Raw genomic sequence first — 14786 nt, forward strand, 5'->3', positions numbered from 1 at the left:
TTCGTTTAAAATGCACTTTTCTAAAGAAAAGACATCACATCTTCAATTATAAGACAGAGGCAAAGCTAGATAAATCTTTCGTTGCGTTATATAATGACTATATACGTCTGGCCTAATCCAGGCCTTAAGCCAAACCTCATGGATAGAGACTCTAATTGCGCAGGAGATATTTTGTGGGACAAGCGTGTGTGCCATGGTACTAAAACCGGAAAAAACTTACATACAGGAATAACAGCTGAACGTCATAATATCAAGTGTTCCTTTTTTTTTAAAGTAATATTGCAAAGCAACATTAGTTAATGACAAATTGTTCTAACAAATAAATTATTGAAATACTCTTCTACGTACTCCTTCATTCGAATCCTAGACTTTCGATTGAAGTCAATTTGATTCATCGGCTCGTTCGTCTTAGCTTCAGTTTAACTAGTATTATAGGTAGATAAATGTCCACGTCTTATTTACATATTTTTAGTTCTATTTTAAAAATGTAGTCTTAGTGAGTAGTCTTCGAAATTGCCTCTAGGAAGTAAATGTTTGGTGTCATAATTTAAACTGTGTGCGCAGCATGATGCAGCGGTGACATCTGTCAGTAGCATCAATATTCAAGTCAGAACTGATCGAAGCGAAGATTGGAGTATCAAGAGCTATTTTTGAATTTCAATAATTTTAGCCAACCAACACACGAATGAAAATCGTAATTTGTAATATCTTAAAATATATTTTATTCGGGCATTATTTTTATATGAATTGTCATCAGAATACCAAAAGCAGTGTTATTTCCTTCAGCAGTGTAGGTGTAGGTTCTTTATCTATTTTACACATAGATGAACAATATAAAAACCATTTGTGGCAGTTAAATCTTAATGTTTAAACTAACTAAAATAGTACCTAAGTATCAATTCAAAAATATTATTATTTAAATAACAAAATATAATTATTATATATAATTTAAATACCAATCACGAAAAAACAAAAAAAAAGCAAAATATGTAGGTATCGACAATACCTTATTAGTTGTAAATACCCACATAAATTATGGTGTCGTTGAATTACTACTATACTATAATGTTCAGCTAAAAACTTTCTCTGAAACACGCTGAAAATAATGGTACAAAATTCATGTCAAACTCAGTTAGTCAGTCGAAAGCAACAGCGATCTTTTTTTATTGGATATACTTCATTATTACCACATATTTATTTGGCATAGACTCTACTCTACTATAAGAGATACTACTAGACATAGACAATTTTAATACTTCTGTTTTGTTTTTTTTTTCAACGTTAAAGTATATTTATTAACATAAGAATTTATAACATTAAGTGCTTAAATATGTATACAAATGTAATAAATATAATATATACAATTTTTAATGATATGACTACCATGACATATTATATTCAGAAGGAATTTCTCTGCGATAACTCGGCACGAGATGGGTCTGCAGTTCTTTAACTTTTGCATCGTTCAGGCGATCGTCATGACAATACGTATACCAATGAGCAAAATGAGCACGGAAAATAATTGAACGCAAGTCGTGTCTTATTCGTAAACAAATTTAAACAGTCATCAACGCAAGTCGTGAATTAGCTACTATCATATAAAATAACAACAATTTTCGAGATGGAAATAACTCAGTTATATAAATTAAGATTCCTTCGGCGACACGAAACCTATTGGTACGTTAGGTGTTTAAATGAACGATAACAATTGTACTGTCGTGGCTTATTTGTATGCAATAAATGTTACTGTGACCAGCGAAAATATTTCATTGTTTCGATAAATGGCATTCGCATTAATTCCGGAGATCTTTATTCGCGAACTGCGAGCCAATGACGGCACCATTGAGGTGTTTTCGTTCTTACATTAAACGATTAAGGCGATCCAGCTATACTAACCTTAAATGGACGGGCGACGAAATTAATATATCGAGAATGATATACATACATATCTCTAAGGCTACGATTTTTTTTTACTAGAGTAGGACTCGGACCTGGAGTGGATACTAGCGCATAAAACAATAATTTGATCTATAATTTTAAAGATGAATGAATTTTTTTGAAATTAAAAATTGTAACAATGTTAATGTAACACTACCCCTGCTATCGTGTACCGGCCTTTTATTCATATACCAATATGGGATCATAAATTTTTTTAACAAAATATTCCAACTAATATTCTACTAGGTATTCTATGGCCTATTCTATTGTTATCAAATCTATCCATAATATTTTCCCAGCCCGTCTCTCGAGCGAGATGAGGCGATTAGCTGAATGGATATTGATTTGACAGCCGATTTCACCGCGCCTCGGCTTCGTTATCAGTTACTGATATTACATTGTTATTACACAAAACATTTATATTTTTCAGCCTTTTTATTTCTGCTTTATTATTTTATACTATGATATTTATTTAATGGTTTTACTGAAAATAACATGCACTCAACAAATAAAATAATCTACACCAATTTCCTTATTCTGGTACCACGACAACTCTAAGACTAACTCACAATAACTCTAAGACTTGTTGCGAAAATCAATCGGCCTCATCGATTTTAAGTTGATGGGCTACTGCTATCATAAAGCATATATAATATATACTAACATTACGAACATTACTAGGATACCATCATGCACGTGGCATGTTATATTGGTTTCATCCCATATTATTTCGACCGCATCAAAGGCGAAGCTGAAGTGCTACGTACAGACATGTTTTAATTTTTTGGTAAACATTTGTTGTATTTCAATTTTTACCAAATATTTACAAATATCACTTTCGCGTAAACTTGATATACTTTTTAGTTAAAAATGACATTATATCTTTTGTATATAATTTTTTTTTAAATGTAAATATTTTTATTAAAAAAAATATGATTTACAAATTCAGTTTGTGTCAAAAGTACTCAGGTAGTTAAACTAAATGTAGTAAAATCTTTGAAATTCCTTACAAATATCACCCCTAAAACTACGGATGAGAACAAGCGTAGTTATTTGATATTCGTGTGCCTCATACCGATCCAATAGCTTGTTGATTCCAGGGAATTAATCAATTAAGTACGTGGGCGATATTGGTAGCGTGCAGCGCCTGTCGTCCTAATTAAACGAGCCATCCGATAAGAGATAGCATCCAGCCAATTACTAAACAGCTTATCACCTACGTCTAGTCTTCAGACGTTAAGTCAATGATATCTATTTATTAGGTCTTGACATGATCTCAGTAAAAAAAATTGCCGTCCCCATTTTGTTATTGGAGGTGAAATGGGTCAATATTTATATTCGATAACTAATGCATCTTGACATAAAAAACTAATAATATTATAAGGAGTTGGTATCACCGACTATACTGATATTAAACAAATCTAATCGAATCGAATTGCGATTTGGTTAAAGTGTAAATAGTAAAATAACAGTAACTCACGTCAAGTGCCAGTCTGGATATTACGGCAGAAAGAGAATAGTCCAACTGTTTACTATACGAGTATTTTTCGTTTTAATATTGAGTAAAAGTTTTGACCTAACGATTCAAACATAATTTTTAAAGCGTACTTGAATTAGAATATGTATATTTTTAATTAAACTATTTTGCCAGGCTTTTACTTTACATTACATTTTACTAATAATACAAAAATATGTTATTGGTTAATGTCGAAATTAGAATACACTCGCTCCCAAGATTTTTTATAAAGAATATTGCTTAAATGTAAAACATACATACGTGTGACAAAACGTCTGCAACGTGGACGTACGTTTTACATTTGCAACCCTACATTACATGTATGTATATATGAAATTAAACGCTAGCTAATGAAACGCTAGTTTGTGAGCTTTGATTCGAGCCTCTTTCGGTTAATTATATTTGTAAACGGCTATACAACGTGATATTAAATTTAGTCTCTATAATTCAATCACGAATTCTATAGCAATAATATGCAAGAAATAATCTAGAGACATGATTTCAAATTTACGAATATATATTATACATATATGTATGCTTACATTTGATCGTTTATATTACGCTCAGTTATTTGTCGTGTGCATAATGATCATTATACATCACAACAGTACTTTTTTATTGACGCCAAGCAGGCAAACGACCAAAGGAACGTGATGGTGAACCTCGCGAGCGAACACTTCCGCCTGTATGCATTGTTATTGCGAGGCGCTTGTTTAATTGCCTCGTTGGTGTAGTGGCTCGTTTATACGATAGCAGATTATTATAATTATCGGTGTAATATCGATGTAATATAAAAATAAAATTCTTGGGTTTTAATAAGAAAATCTATCCGGAGATAGTGGTGTCATATAGTATATAAATCAACGGGTCCAGAGTGTTCCCTAGGCGTTAAGAATTTTCGTCCAATCGAACTATCATAATAGTGATGGAATCGAAAAATTTTGTGTATTATCTGTTCTAAAAATGTTATTGGTCTTAAAAAAATAATAGTTATCAACAGTAGAATGTCATTGATATTAAAAATGATATATTTTTTATTAAATTCCTTATAATTTTTAATGTACAGGTAACATCAGCTCTTTACTTGGGTCTGGGACAGTCAGCCTGGCCACGTCTCGGCACGCTGGCAGCTCTTTCTGACGTGCTGATGCTACTCAACTACGTACTGGACCCAATACTCTACGTGCTGATGCGGCAGCGCCGTCACCTCTCACCGACGGCGCTTTGCCATTCCATTGCACACTGCTTCAAGCGGGTAATTACATATATAGACTTGTATAGACCTAGAAATTAAATAGCAGATCGAATTAATCCTACACAATTATATTTAGTAACAGCTAAATAACTATTCTGCTTTATTGTAGGTACACCAAATAATAAAATAACATAAAGGTGATTATCGTCCTATTCTTGGATAATCACCTACGTCTGAACTCCGAACCGTGACCGATGTTATATCAGAAGCCGTAAAGACGGTTGAATCAGCTAGCAACGGAGTATTAATGACAAAATAATATGTTGCTTCCCAATCATCGTCGTCTAAAATAATGTGCAATTTTAACTGATAAATTACCAAAGTGTTTTATTAAGCCACGAGAATAAACAAACTGAATTCTACAGTTATTATTAGTATGCAACATGAATTTTAATACTTTATTGATATTATAAATGTAAATATGTTAACACATACTTTGCGAGGCTGGAAGTAATAATGAATTAACAGAGTTCTATAAATAACGTAACAATGATACATTGTTTGCCATTATTTTGGCTATGTCCCGACTGGCTACTAATCGTAAATTTGCAATTGAAATTAAAAGTAATAAATAACTACCCTAACAATACGAAGAGTATTTATGTTGAATATCATATCGAATACTGGCGCCAGGATACGTCGGGACTATCCGGTTGAATTATTATATATGCATATAAAATTAACAAAGTATCAAGCGACTTTCGGTTGGGTTTGATAAAGAGCTCATACATAATATTCTCTTTTCTTGACGACAGAATCACAAAACATCGACCGAGTCGATGAAGACATCGTGCTGCCCGCAGGAAACGCTCGTGGTGAGCGAAAGCTCGGGTGCGGAGCTGAGGCCGCTGCGTGCGCCCGTCTGCGCCGCACTCGTCAAGATACACGACTGATGGGCCGCGGACGTCGGACACAGCCCTCACACGCGACGATAGATCGTTGGCAAATAATTTAATATACTCATTGAAGATATATACTTTAGTCTACAAACTTCAGAACAAGCTAACCGAAAGAATCTTTGAAAATCATAATCAATCAACTTCCCAAATTGTCTCTCTGATAAAAAAAAATAGATAAAGTTCCAAGTAACCGGTACGTCTGTTAAGTTCAAGTATAGAAAAAAAGTTTTATGGGTTTCGCGTTTGTTTTAATAAATATTAATCTGAGGGAAAAATATTATCAACAGAAGTACAACTTCTAAACGCCAAGAGAAGATAGACCTTTTTATACCACTCCCATTAAAAGGTAATACACCGAGCCCCGTTTTAAGCACAAGTAAGCAGTATTCTGGCGCCTCATCTATGTTCAACAACTTTAGCATCTTTGGCCAGGTATTCCCTAACGTGCGCTTGAGTTTTTGCACACCCTGCAACTTGTGTTGCACTATGACGTGACAACAGACTTTGATTTTTTTTTTATCTTGAAAATGAAATTACAACATTTTTTGATTATTATTATGTGCGCAGCGAATTCAAACATATTATGATTGTACAAAATTGAAAAAAAAATGTCATACAGACCTTTCGGAACTAAGTAACCCGAAAAAAATCTTCTATTTAAGACAAAGTTAAAAAAATATGAAGCATTACAAATCAAGAAGAAGTCTTATTGGAATGGTTCAACACCTAAAGTAGGTACTGTATTCATCAACTTTGTTTTATTTTATGCTCAAAACAAGAAAATAGAGCATTTCGTCAATGTTTATACAGTACTCATAATCATATTAAATCACAAGTTAATATTTAGTTGTAAGTTTTTGATACTTTGTAGGTATTAGTTTAGTAGTTAGTTTAAGGTACAAAATACAAAAACCTTGTTGATCAATCGATGGATACGATTAAAAAATAAAGTCAAAGTTCAAAACATATTATTTTGTTTAAAAATGATGGAACCCTCGATAATCTTGTTTTCTTATATTACCCTCAATGTAATAAAAATAGATACAACTTTTTAAATTAACAAAAATTCATTGACAAAGTTAGACAACAATTAAAAGCTTTAACTGGTATAGGTTTTACTTAAATATATTTTTTATAAAATATTATTATAAATGTAGCCCTAAGATCATTATTTAGTCTTTAGATATAAATAAATAATATTAAGATTTGGAAGTTACCCAACGTTAACAATACGATAAAATAATATTTGTAACAAGTTGAAATTAAAAACCTGATTCTACTTTTTTATAAAAGCATAATCAAGTAGTAAGCGGCAACAGATAATGTATAAATTATTTATCGATATTACAGAGTTTATCTATAAGAGAAGTGCGTATTAAAATATCATATCGACTGCACACTTCAACCACATCTGTCACATTATTTTTTTTTTTATATTATTTAACGTTTGCATTTAATTTCTTAAAAGAAGTATTTTCATTTTGATATTATTTGTACAAAACATTAGTATTAAATGATATAAATTATATTTGTAAATAATTAGCGTAATATAAGGCCTACCGAATAATAAAGCAAACATCTAGTCGGAAAGCATGTATAAGAAACTAACTTGTACTTAAAATTTGATCTAATTCTACAGTATAAAAATCGTAGACATTTTATAAGAAAACAAATGAGTTGAAGTATCGTACAACATCATAAATAAATATTAAACGTTACACCTGTTGTATTAAAACTTAATTAGATAGGTATATTATATTAACATTACTAGAGATGCCAGCGATTTCGGCGCGTTTGAATTTAGCAAAAAAAATATTGTTGTAGCCTAAGTTACTCCTTATTACATCAACTATCTGTCAGTGAAAATCTCGTCAAAATCGGTTCAGCCGTTCCAGAGGTTAGCCGGAACAAATAGACAGACAGACAAAAATTGTAAAAAATGTTTTTTTTTGTATATGTACCGTGTATACCTACATATGCATTTAGTAAAAAGCGGTATTTTAATATTACAAACAGACACTCTAATTTTTTTATATGTATAGATAATATTAATTATAATATTTAAAGTTAACAAAACAAAATTCAGTTCAAATTCAAAAATATGAAAAGTTGAATATCTTTCCTTCCAAAACATAAATGTATGCACTTATTATGTATAATTATTTGCAATCCACTAAGAATAAAGAAATATTCTATGAATTTCGGATTAATATAGTAATAGTTCATTACATATAATATATTTAACGTACGTAATAATTTAATGTAATATACATTTAATAAAAACAATCGGTGCCATAATAAATTGTATTATTCGAAACCTTACCCGTGATCTTATTTTATTAATAAAATCATTACAAGATTCCCAAGATTTAATGTCTTAACCAATCCCAAAAATATTATATCGAATTGAGTAAAAGATATAGCACCGTATAATTTACAAAAAACACAAAATGTAAAAATTCATCATTGTAATAAAAATTAAATTGTTCACAAAAGGTTACCACACAATATTACAATTTGAAGGAGATTAGATAGCCTTTTCAGTATAATTCTTAGTTTATATCCTAAATTATGCATGAAAAATTAAAAATATTTGCGGAAAAAATAATTTGTAATAAATACTGACTAAATAGATATCTATTTTCCAAGCCAACTCAGACTCGCCATTTATTCCTGTTCCCTAAAAATCTGCAGCCTTATAATCCTTCCCCTTATAGCCCTTCGACCAAAAAAACTGTCGTGGGTTCAAACAGCGACTACACTTGGTAAATGAACATGAATTATGAAAAAAAAAAATCTTCAAAGCTTACGCTATCTCAAAAATATTTATGAAGTGTTTATGCGTACAGGTATGGTATACGTTAGGTATATTTTATACCTAATATTTGATTGTAGCATGAAACAACAATTTCTATTAGCCGAGTGCGTACTGTAGTCACCAAATTACAATACGTGATCAATATTTTTGGATGAGATTATTTATTTCTACATTATAAGACTTTGCTAGACTAAATTTCGTCCTAATTTTTTTAAATTTGGTTGGTTTTGTAACTTTTCGTTGACTTGTACTAGAATCTTCAAGGGATAACAAGAGACTAGCATTCAAAAACTGATAAGGAGATCAACCTTAAACACAGGACCTTTATGATTGCCTTCTCTCTCATTATAAAAAATAAATAAATCAAGTGAGTCTAACAACAGTCAGTCCATGAGGGACTGAATATTTTGGACGGCGATTGTTACTCAAAAATTATTATAACTGATAACAAATAAATACTTGAACTAGCGCTTGTAAATCTTACCTTAAGTATTACTTATTAAGGATATTAAAAAAATTGGCTACAAGAACAGATTTAAAACAACAAGTCATTTGACAGTGTGACTGTCAGCCGTAATAAATATACTATCTGTATTGTAACTTCTGACTTCTGTGACAAACTGTCTGCTGTCAATATCGTAATAATTGTTTGAATAAAAATAGGTATTTTAGCATATTCAATATAAATAATGTAATAATAAATATATGTACCAGTTTTAGAAGTACTCTATTATCAAGCCTTACACTCGATAAGGACAAAAATAGACTTTTCCGACGAAATGTCAAAGTGGTATGTTACATTTCATTGTTTGTTTCATATAATAAAATAAGTAATATTGACTATTTTTGATTCTTAATATATTATCATATTGTTTGAATGTTTGTTGACATATGTAATTACATTTTTAAACATATAATTCAAGGCAATCTGAGAGAAGTATCCACGAAATGCTGAAAGACACACCACCGCTGCGCGAGTCTAGCGATTCCATAACATCGGGAACAGAGGCCAAGTTCCCGACATCTCGATCCATGCCTTTTCCACCGGCTTACGGTAAAACAACTTTAAATATATATGTAATACATAATTCATGCGATTATTTTTGCATGTTTATTATTATTGAGTAGAGAAAATGATGTTGAATGCTTTCTTAATTCTTAAATATGTTCAAAATTGCATCCATACAATTAAAAAAAACTAGCTTGTATTTTTCGTTTTACCTTTTTGTAAAATTAACTATATTCTAGATTTTATACATATATATTGGCTAACTAAATAAATAAATAAGTATCTTTGATATGTGAATGCAATGACAGTCACTCTTGGACATTAAATTTACCCACACACTTGTGTGTTTATGTTTATTATAGTATGCATATTAAAAGAGTTAGAAAATTCATCCACCACTATATTACTATTAGAAACATGTCTGTAAAATATTTTGAGTAATATTAAAAATTACAAAAAAAAATATTTTTCAAAACTGAACTGAACCTAATAAATTTTGCAGCTCCACCGGATGTGTCACAGAATGGTGCAGCTGGCAACAGTACATTGTTGCGTGCAGGCTCCACCAAGATAGAATCCATCAAAAACTGGAGTGTCTCTACATACAAGTGTACCAAGCAGCTATTGTATGAAAAGCTTGGCAAGAGTTCACGGACTGTAGACACAGGTAATCGATTTTTAACAGACTTTAAAGGAGATTCTCAATTTGGACATTTATATATTTTTTTATGTATGTTCTGTTTAAACTCAGGAATATGTAGATTGGCAAATTTTTTTCCCATTTCATTTAAACTTTGTAAAGATCGGCTACCGAGTTTTGGCAGACAACGGAACTCTTCAATTAATCTGCAATAAGTCAGCAAATCGACCACAATCGCTGCTAAATTTTTGCTCTTATATTACAAATAGTGTAAGTAACAATAGTTCGAAACCGTGGTCGTCACCTCGGAACCCGTGCTCGGTTGCAGAGCTGGAGGCGCAGATCGAGATGCTGCGCGAGACGCAGCGCAAGTACAGCGGCGTGCTGCGCCTCAGCGCCGCGCTCACGGCGCAGCTCGCGGCCGCCGCCGCCACGCAGCGCGCGCTGGGCGAGGCCTTCGCCGACCTCGCGCAGAAGTCGCCCGAGCTGCAGAACCAGTACGAGCCCGCTCCTCAGTACTTCGCTCGTACGCTCGCCCGCAGCCCCCGGGTTCGAATCCCGGGGGGACCTCTCGGCTTGGGGCTGGAGAGCAGACAGTGTCACACAATACTAGTACCTTTATAGTGGCGATGTTAATGCGTAACGGTCTTGGTCCAGGTTCTTGTACAACGCCGACACGCAGCGCTCGTTGACACGTAACGGCGAGACTCTGCTGGCCGCGTTACACTTCTTTAACAACGCTCTGAACACGCTCACCAACAAGACCATGGAGGACACGCTGCTCACCATACGGCAGTACGAAGCCGCGCGGTAAGATTTATTATTACATTAAAAAACGTCGATTATATCGTTCGAATCAGTGACGATCACCGCTCGCACGACAAGCGAGGATAAGCTCATAACGACAAGTGTCGGCTCCAGCGTGGAGTACGACGCGTACCGCAGCGAGCTGGAGGCCAGCGGCGGCAACCCGCCCGAGCTGCTGCTGGCCAACATCGAGCGGCACCGGCGCCATTACGAGCGTCTGCGGGACGACTCCGCCGTCAAGCTCAAGCTGCTGCACGAGAACCGGGTCAGTTTTTTGACCATCAGTTATTTGTTTTGTATGTGGTAAAAGAACCAGCCAGTCTACTGGACACGACAGACGTGCAATGTTATATTTTTTATCGGTTTGGTTATATTTTTCTGTCGGATTTCCGATAATTTCGATTATGGTTAATCCTTAATATCCTTACATATAATATTACTTTGTTTATCTATCCAGGTAAAAGTGATGAACAAACAACTTCTACTTTTCCACAACGCTGTGTCGGCTTACTTCAGCGGCAATAACGTCGCTCTCGAAGCAGCCGTGCGGCACTTCAGCGTGCCGGGGGTTCCCTCACAACACAACAGCCACCCTCCACTGCCCACCACACAAACCCCACTCCCTTCCACCAGTCCTCCGCGGACTGCATAGGACTTCGCCCCGCCTACTTACTGAGCTTCCAAGTTCAGTGTTCAGTAAAGGTAAGACAGTAGAAAACGTCTAAGTTGGAAATCATGTCAACTGTAGCTAATAACGCTACTGAAACTGTTTACTGAATTTTATCATGTAATCTATGCCCATCGTATTGTACCGTGTTGTGCAACAGTTAATACTTCTAAGGACCCACAAGTAGAGTTAACTTAGACCCTATATTTTTTTAAACTAGGTACCAAAAATTGCGCTTACAATATTCGATTACTTTTGCAATCAAATATGTTTAAAAATAGGTAGATAGTGATAATTATATTTAAAAAGACAACCAGTATTCCCCCACAGCTTTTTTATGATGATGCAAGTTATTTTAATAAATGAAGCTTAACTCCATTGTTCAAGTTGTTCATCTCGAATATTCTAAAATTCTGTGACATTTATATAATTATAAAGATATCACAAGTTCTCTCTAATCAATGACACTATTTTCTAAAACTTAAACTATTCAGAGCACTATATATTGCACGAATAATATAAAAATACAATATGTATTTCATTTGTGAATATAGCAATATAATTGGTTTATTCTTTATGCTCTTTATCTTTTAATATTATAAGGAATCATATTATTTACATATGTAACAAATAGTATTATGATTGTACCTAAAATTGGCTTATACATAATATAGTGAATATTTTCATTCCATTACTTATTGCTTTGACCATGCAATTGTTTCGTAGCTTATGTGTAGAACGATGTAAATTATTGTATTCTGTCATCTTATGTAGCTCAAATTTATCCTTCCATTGAAGTTCTGTATAATGGTGTTCAATAAGTAAGTTTAATGTATCTATTGTTACATTTATATCAATATATAATTATCAATAATCAGAATATATAAATGGGATCTCACTTATATCCTAGTTACGTGTATGATGTATGTATTGAAGTATTAATAGCCGTAACATCATATGGGACCTGTACGTAATAGCTTTTTTATTATTGAATATTTACCAGAATATATCATTTTTCAAAATCAGATAATAAATGTTGTTTGTATTCCTATGTATATGTAATTAATTAAGTACTTAATAGTGATTTGAATGTTTAGTTACTGTGATCATGAATGTATTATTCTGTAAAATGTTATGAGTTTTGTAACTATTGAATTGAAATCATGAAATTTAAGACTGTTTATTGCTAGCTTGAAAGATATTTTAACCCAAAGATCAAATAAATATTTGATAGATTTATTTTATTTTATGAAATAGAAATGTATTTCTATCTAAAAGCTTTTATGGATAGGTCATTAGTTTAGTTATAACTTATAATAAATGACAATATATATTTGGAAGGCAAAGAACCTAGCTTAAACTTAGATAGAGGCTTTGGAGCAATTCCGTGTAGCTAGTCAAACTGCATTATGTTATTACTATTAACTATAATTTTATCGATAGAATATTATTTAAATTAATTTCCAATTGCACATTGACAAATAATATAAAACTTGTATTATCTCTAGTGCTTTTATTTGGTAAATTTAAGTGAATGTGTGTTGTAAATTATATTTATAAAGTGTAAAATAAAATATCTATCAGATATAACTGGTATTTATTTGCAGTATCACATGGTACCTCCCTGGCACCGAGCACCTCATCAACAGAATGACTTGACCACTCCTTGTGATGCATCTTTCACATCTTTCAATTATGACCCTGAATACTTTCACAGCTATTATGTAGCTATATAAATAGGCTCACATATTAAACTTTGACAGTTTCTTTTTCTTTGCAATCACTTTGCACTTCTTCAGCTTCAGCTTTGAACTTTTCCTGAAAAATATATTAATTAAATAATAAATTGTCATATTCTGTAAAATGTACTAGTTATTTATTAAAAAAGTAATTTAAAACTTACCAAGTCATATATAACTTTAACAACAAGAGAACAACTAGGACATGTGGCAACTTCTTCACCGGCCATCAGTTCTTCCTACAAGATATAATTAAAATAATGAAATAATATATTTCCCAAAAATATCTTCTTAACTATCTTATCATTTATCTATAGAAACATTTTTATCTTGTTCATGTTCACAGTTTGGATAGTAGAATAGAAAGCAGTGTAATGTATAGTTAATAGGTGAAACATTAAGCCTACTCCTAACACAAGAGACAAAAGCTAAATAAACAATATTTGACATCAAATTGACGAGATATGATTGAGATTTGCAGAAAAATTGAGTTTTGAATGACGATACAGCTGTTATCATAAGTTGTAAAATTAAAGTGAATATAAGTAGTTAATTGGAATGGTATTATAAATAAATATATATTAATCAAGAACTGTTAGTAACATACTATATAGCTAAGCTATTAGCAAAATATGTAAATGTAAGTTCTATATTTATTCTTTCTTCAATTGGAATAAACTATACATTCTAATATAAAAAAAATACTTTAGCACAATAAATCAGGAATTATTAGTAATAAAAAGCAGATATACACACACAATATATTTTAAATCTATATTTTTTATCAGCATACTTAAGTATAATTAAGTCTACATAATATATATAAACACTTAATTATAATTATGTTCAGAAAAACTACTAAAATAATGAAGGTTATTGGTATTTATAGTCATTTAAACAATAAACTAGTATTAAAGTACCCAAATTGACTTTTTGGCTCTTTCATACTAGGATACATTAAATACATACTGTCTACAGTATCTCAGGTCGGTATTGTAGCAAAATAAAATCTAACCTTACTTATTTGAAACCTATCCCCACATGGGCACGGGTAATAGTACATATCATCATCTTCGTCGTATTCAAAATCTTCGATTTCTATTTCATCGTGAAATATAGTCATTCTTATACCTTATTTAAAACAGAGAACATAAGGAAAATTAACCATTTAAATTTGTATGATATCTCCGTTCACGTGCTCTAATGACTAATGTTTTTAATCACACGATATTAATGACTCAGGCTTTGACAATATAAAACTTCTAATGTCAAAAACAAACGATAATTATAATTGTCATTATACAATTGTCTGTCCATCCAATGCGTTTAATCTTTAATAACATCAACTAACATTATTTAAAATATAAAGTTTTATGAAAGAGATCGCTATGTAGCGATAAAATCGCCAAACTTGTACGTTCCTTTTATATAGAATGTATCCGTGTTTCAAATCATTGCAAGTAAATAATATTTTTTTATAAGTAATCGGAATAAAGTT

The 14786-nt window shown here is 32.1% G+C and overlaps 3 protein-coding genes across 3 annotated transcripts in view; 2 read left to right on the forward strand and 1 right to left on the reverse strand.

Moving 5' to 3' along the window:
• LOC113391451 (prostaglandin E2 receptor EP2 subtype) overlaps positions 1-5771 on the forward strand; it is a 29641-nt gene extending 23870 nt beyond the window's left edge. The window contains exons 6-7 of the mRNA XM_026627415.2: positions 4521-4709; positions 5465-5771. Coding sequence (XP_026483200.2) covers positions 4521-4709; positions 5465-5602 — 327 coding nt within the window. The 3' untranslated portion in view covers positions 5603-5771. The remainder of the gene's footprint in view (positions 1-4520; positions 4710-5464) is intronic.
• Positions 5772-9027: 3256 nt separating this feature from the next.
• On the forward strand, positions 9028-13139 carry LOC113391452 (arfaptin-2). The gene is made up of 7 exons (XM_026627416.2): positions 9028-9216; positions 9350-9480; positions 9938-10102; positions 10404-10572; positions 10733-10885; positions 10997-11147; positions 11340-13139. The coding sequence occupies exons 1-7, from the start codon at positions 9206-9208 to the stop codon at positions 11532-11534; spliced, it is 975 nt and encodes a 324-aa protein (XP_026483201.1). The 5' UTR covers positions 9028-9205; the 3' UTR covers positions 11535-13139.
• On the reverse strand, positions 13130-14525 carry LOC113391455 (diphthamide biosynthesis protein 3). The gene is made up of 3 exons (XM_026627418.2): positions 14304-14525; positions 13453-13527; positions 13130-13367 (listed from the first exon to the last, which is right to left on the reverse strand). Exons 1-3 carry the CDS (start codon positions 14409-14411, stop codon positions 13299-13301), a joined length of 252 nt encoding a protein of 83 aa, XP_026483203.1. The 5' UTR covers positions 14412-14525; the 3' UTR covers positions 13130-13298.
• Positions 14526-14786: the final 261 nt, after the last annotated feature.

This window comes from Vanessa tameamea, chromosome 20, assembly GCF_037043105.1.
Source record: "Vanessa tameamea isolate UH-Manoa-2023 chromosome 20, ilVanTame1 primary haplotype, whole genome shotgun sequence".
In the NCBI taxonomy this organism is placed as follows: Eukaryota; Metazoa; Arthropoda; class Insecta; order Lepidoptera; family Nymphalidae; genus Vanessa; species Vanessa tameamea.

What these genes read in the sequence shown, in the direction of transcription:
- LOC113391452 (XM_026627416.2), top strand. An exon ending in TCGCCCGAGCTGCAGAACCA is followed by an intron (nt 10,573 to 10,732) that starts GTACGAGCCCGC and finishes GTCTTGGTCCAG; the next exon opens with GTTCTTGTACAACGCCGACA. An exon ending in AGCTGCTGCACGAGAACCGG is followed by an intron (nt 11,148 to 11,339) that starts GTCAGTTTTTTG and finishes TTATCTATCCAG; the next exon opens with GTAAAAGTGATGAACAAACA.
- LOC113391455 (XM_026627418.2), bottom strand. Translation starts at nt 14,411, where the DNA reads ATGACTATATTTCACGATGAAATAGAAATCGAAGATTTTGAATACGAC. An exon ending in ATAGGTTTCAAATAAGTAAG is followed by an intron (nt 13,528 to 14,303) that starts GTTAGATTTTAT and finishes TATATCTTGTAG; the next exon opens with GAAGAACTGATGGCCGGTGA. An exon ending in TTAAAGTTATATATGACTTG is followed by an intron (nt 13,368 to 13,452) that starts GTAAGTTTTAAA and finishes TATATTTTTCAG; the next exon opens with GAAAAGTTCAAAGCTGAAGC.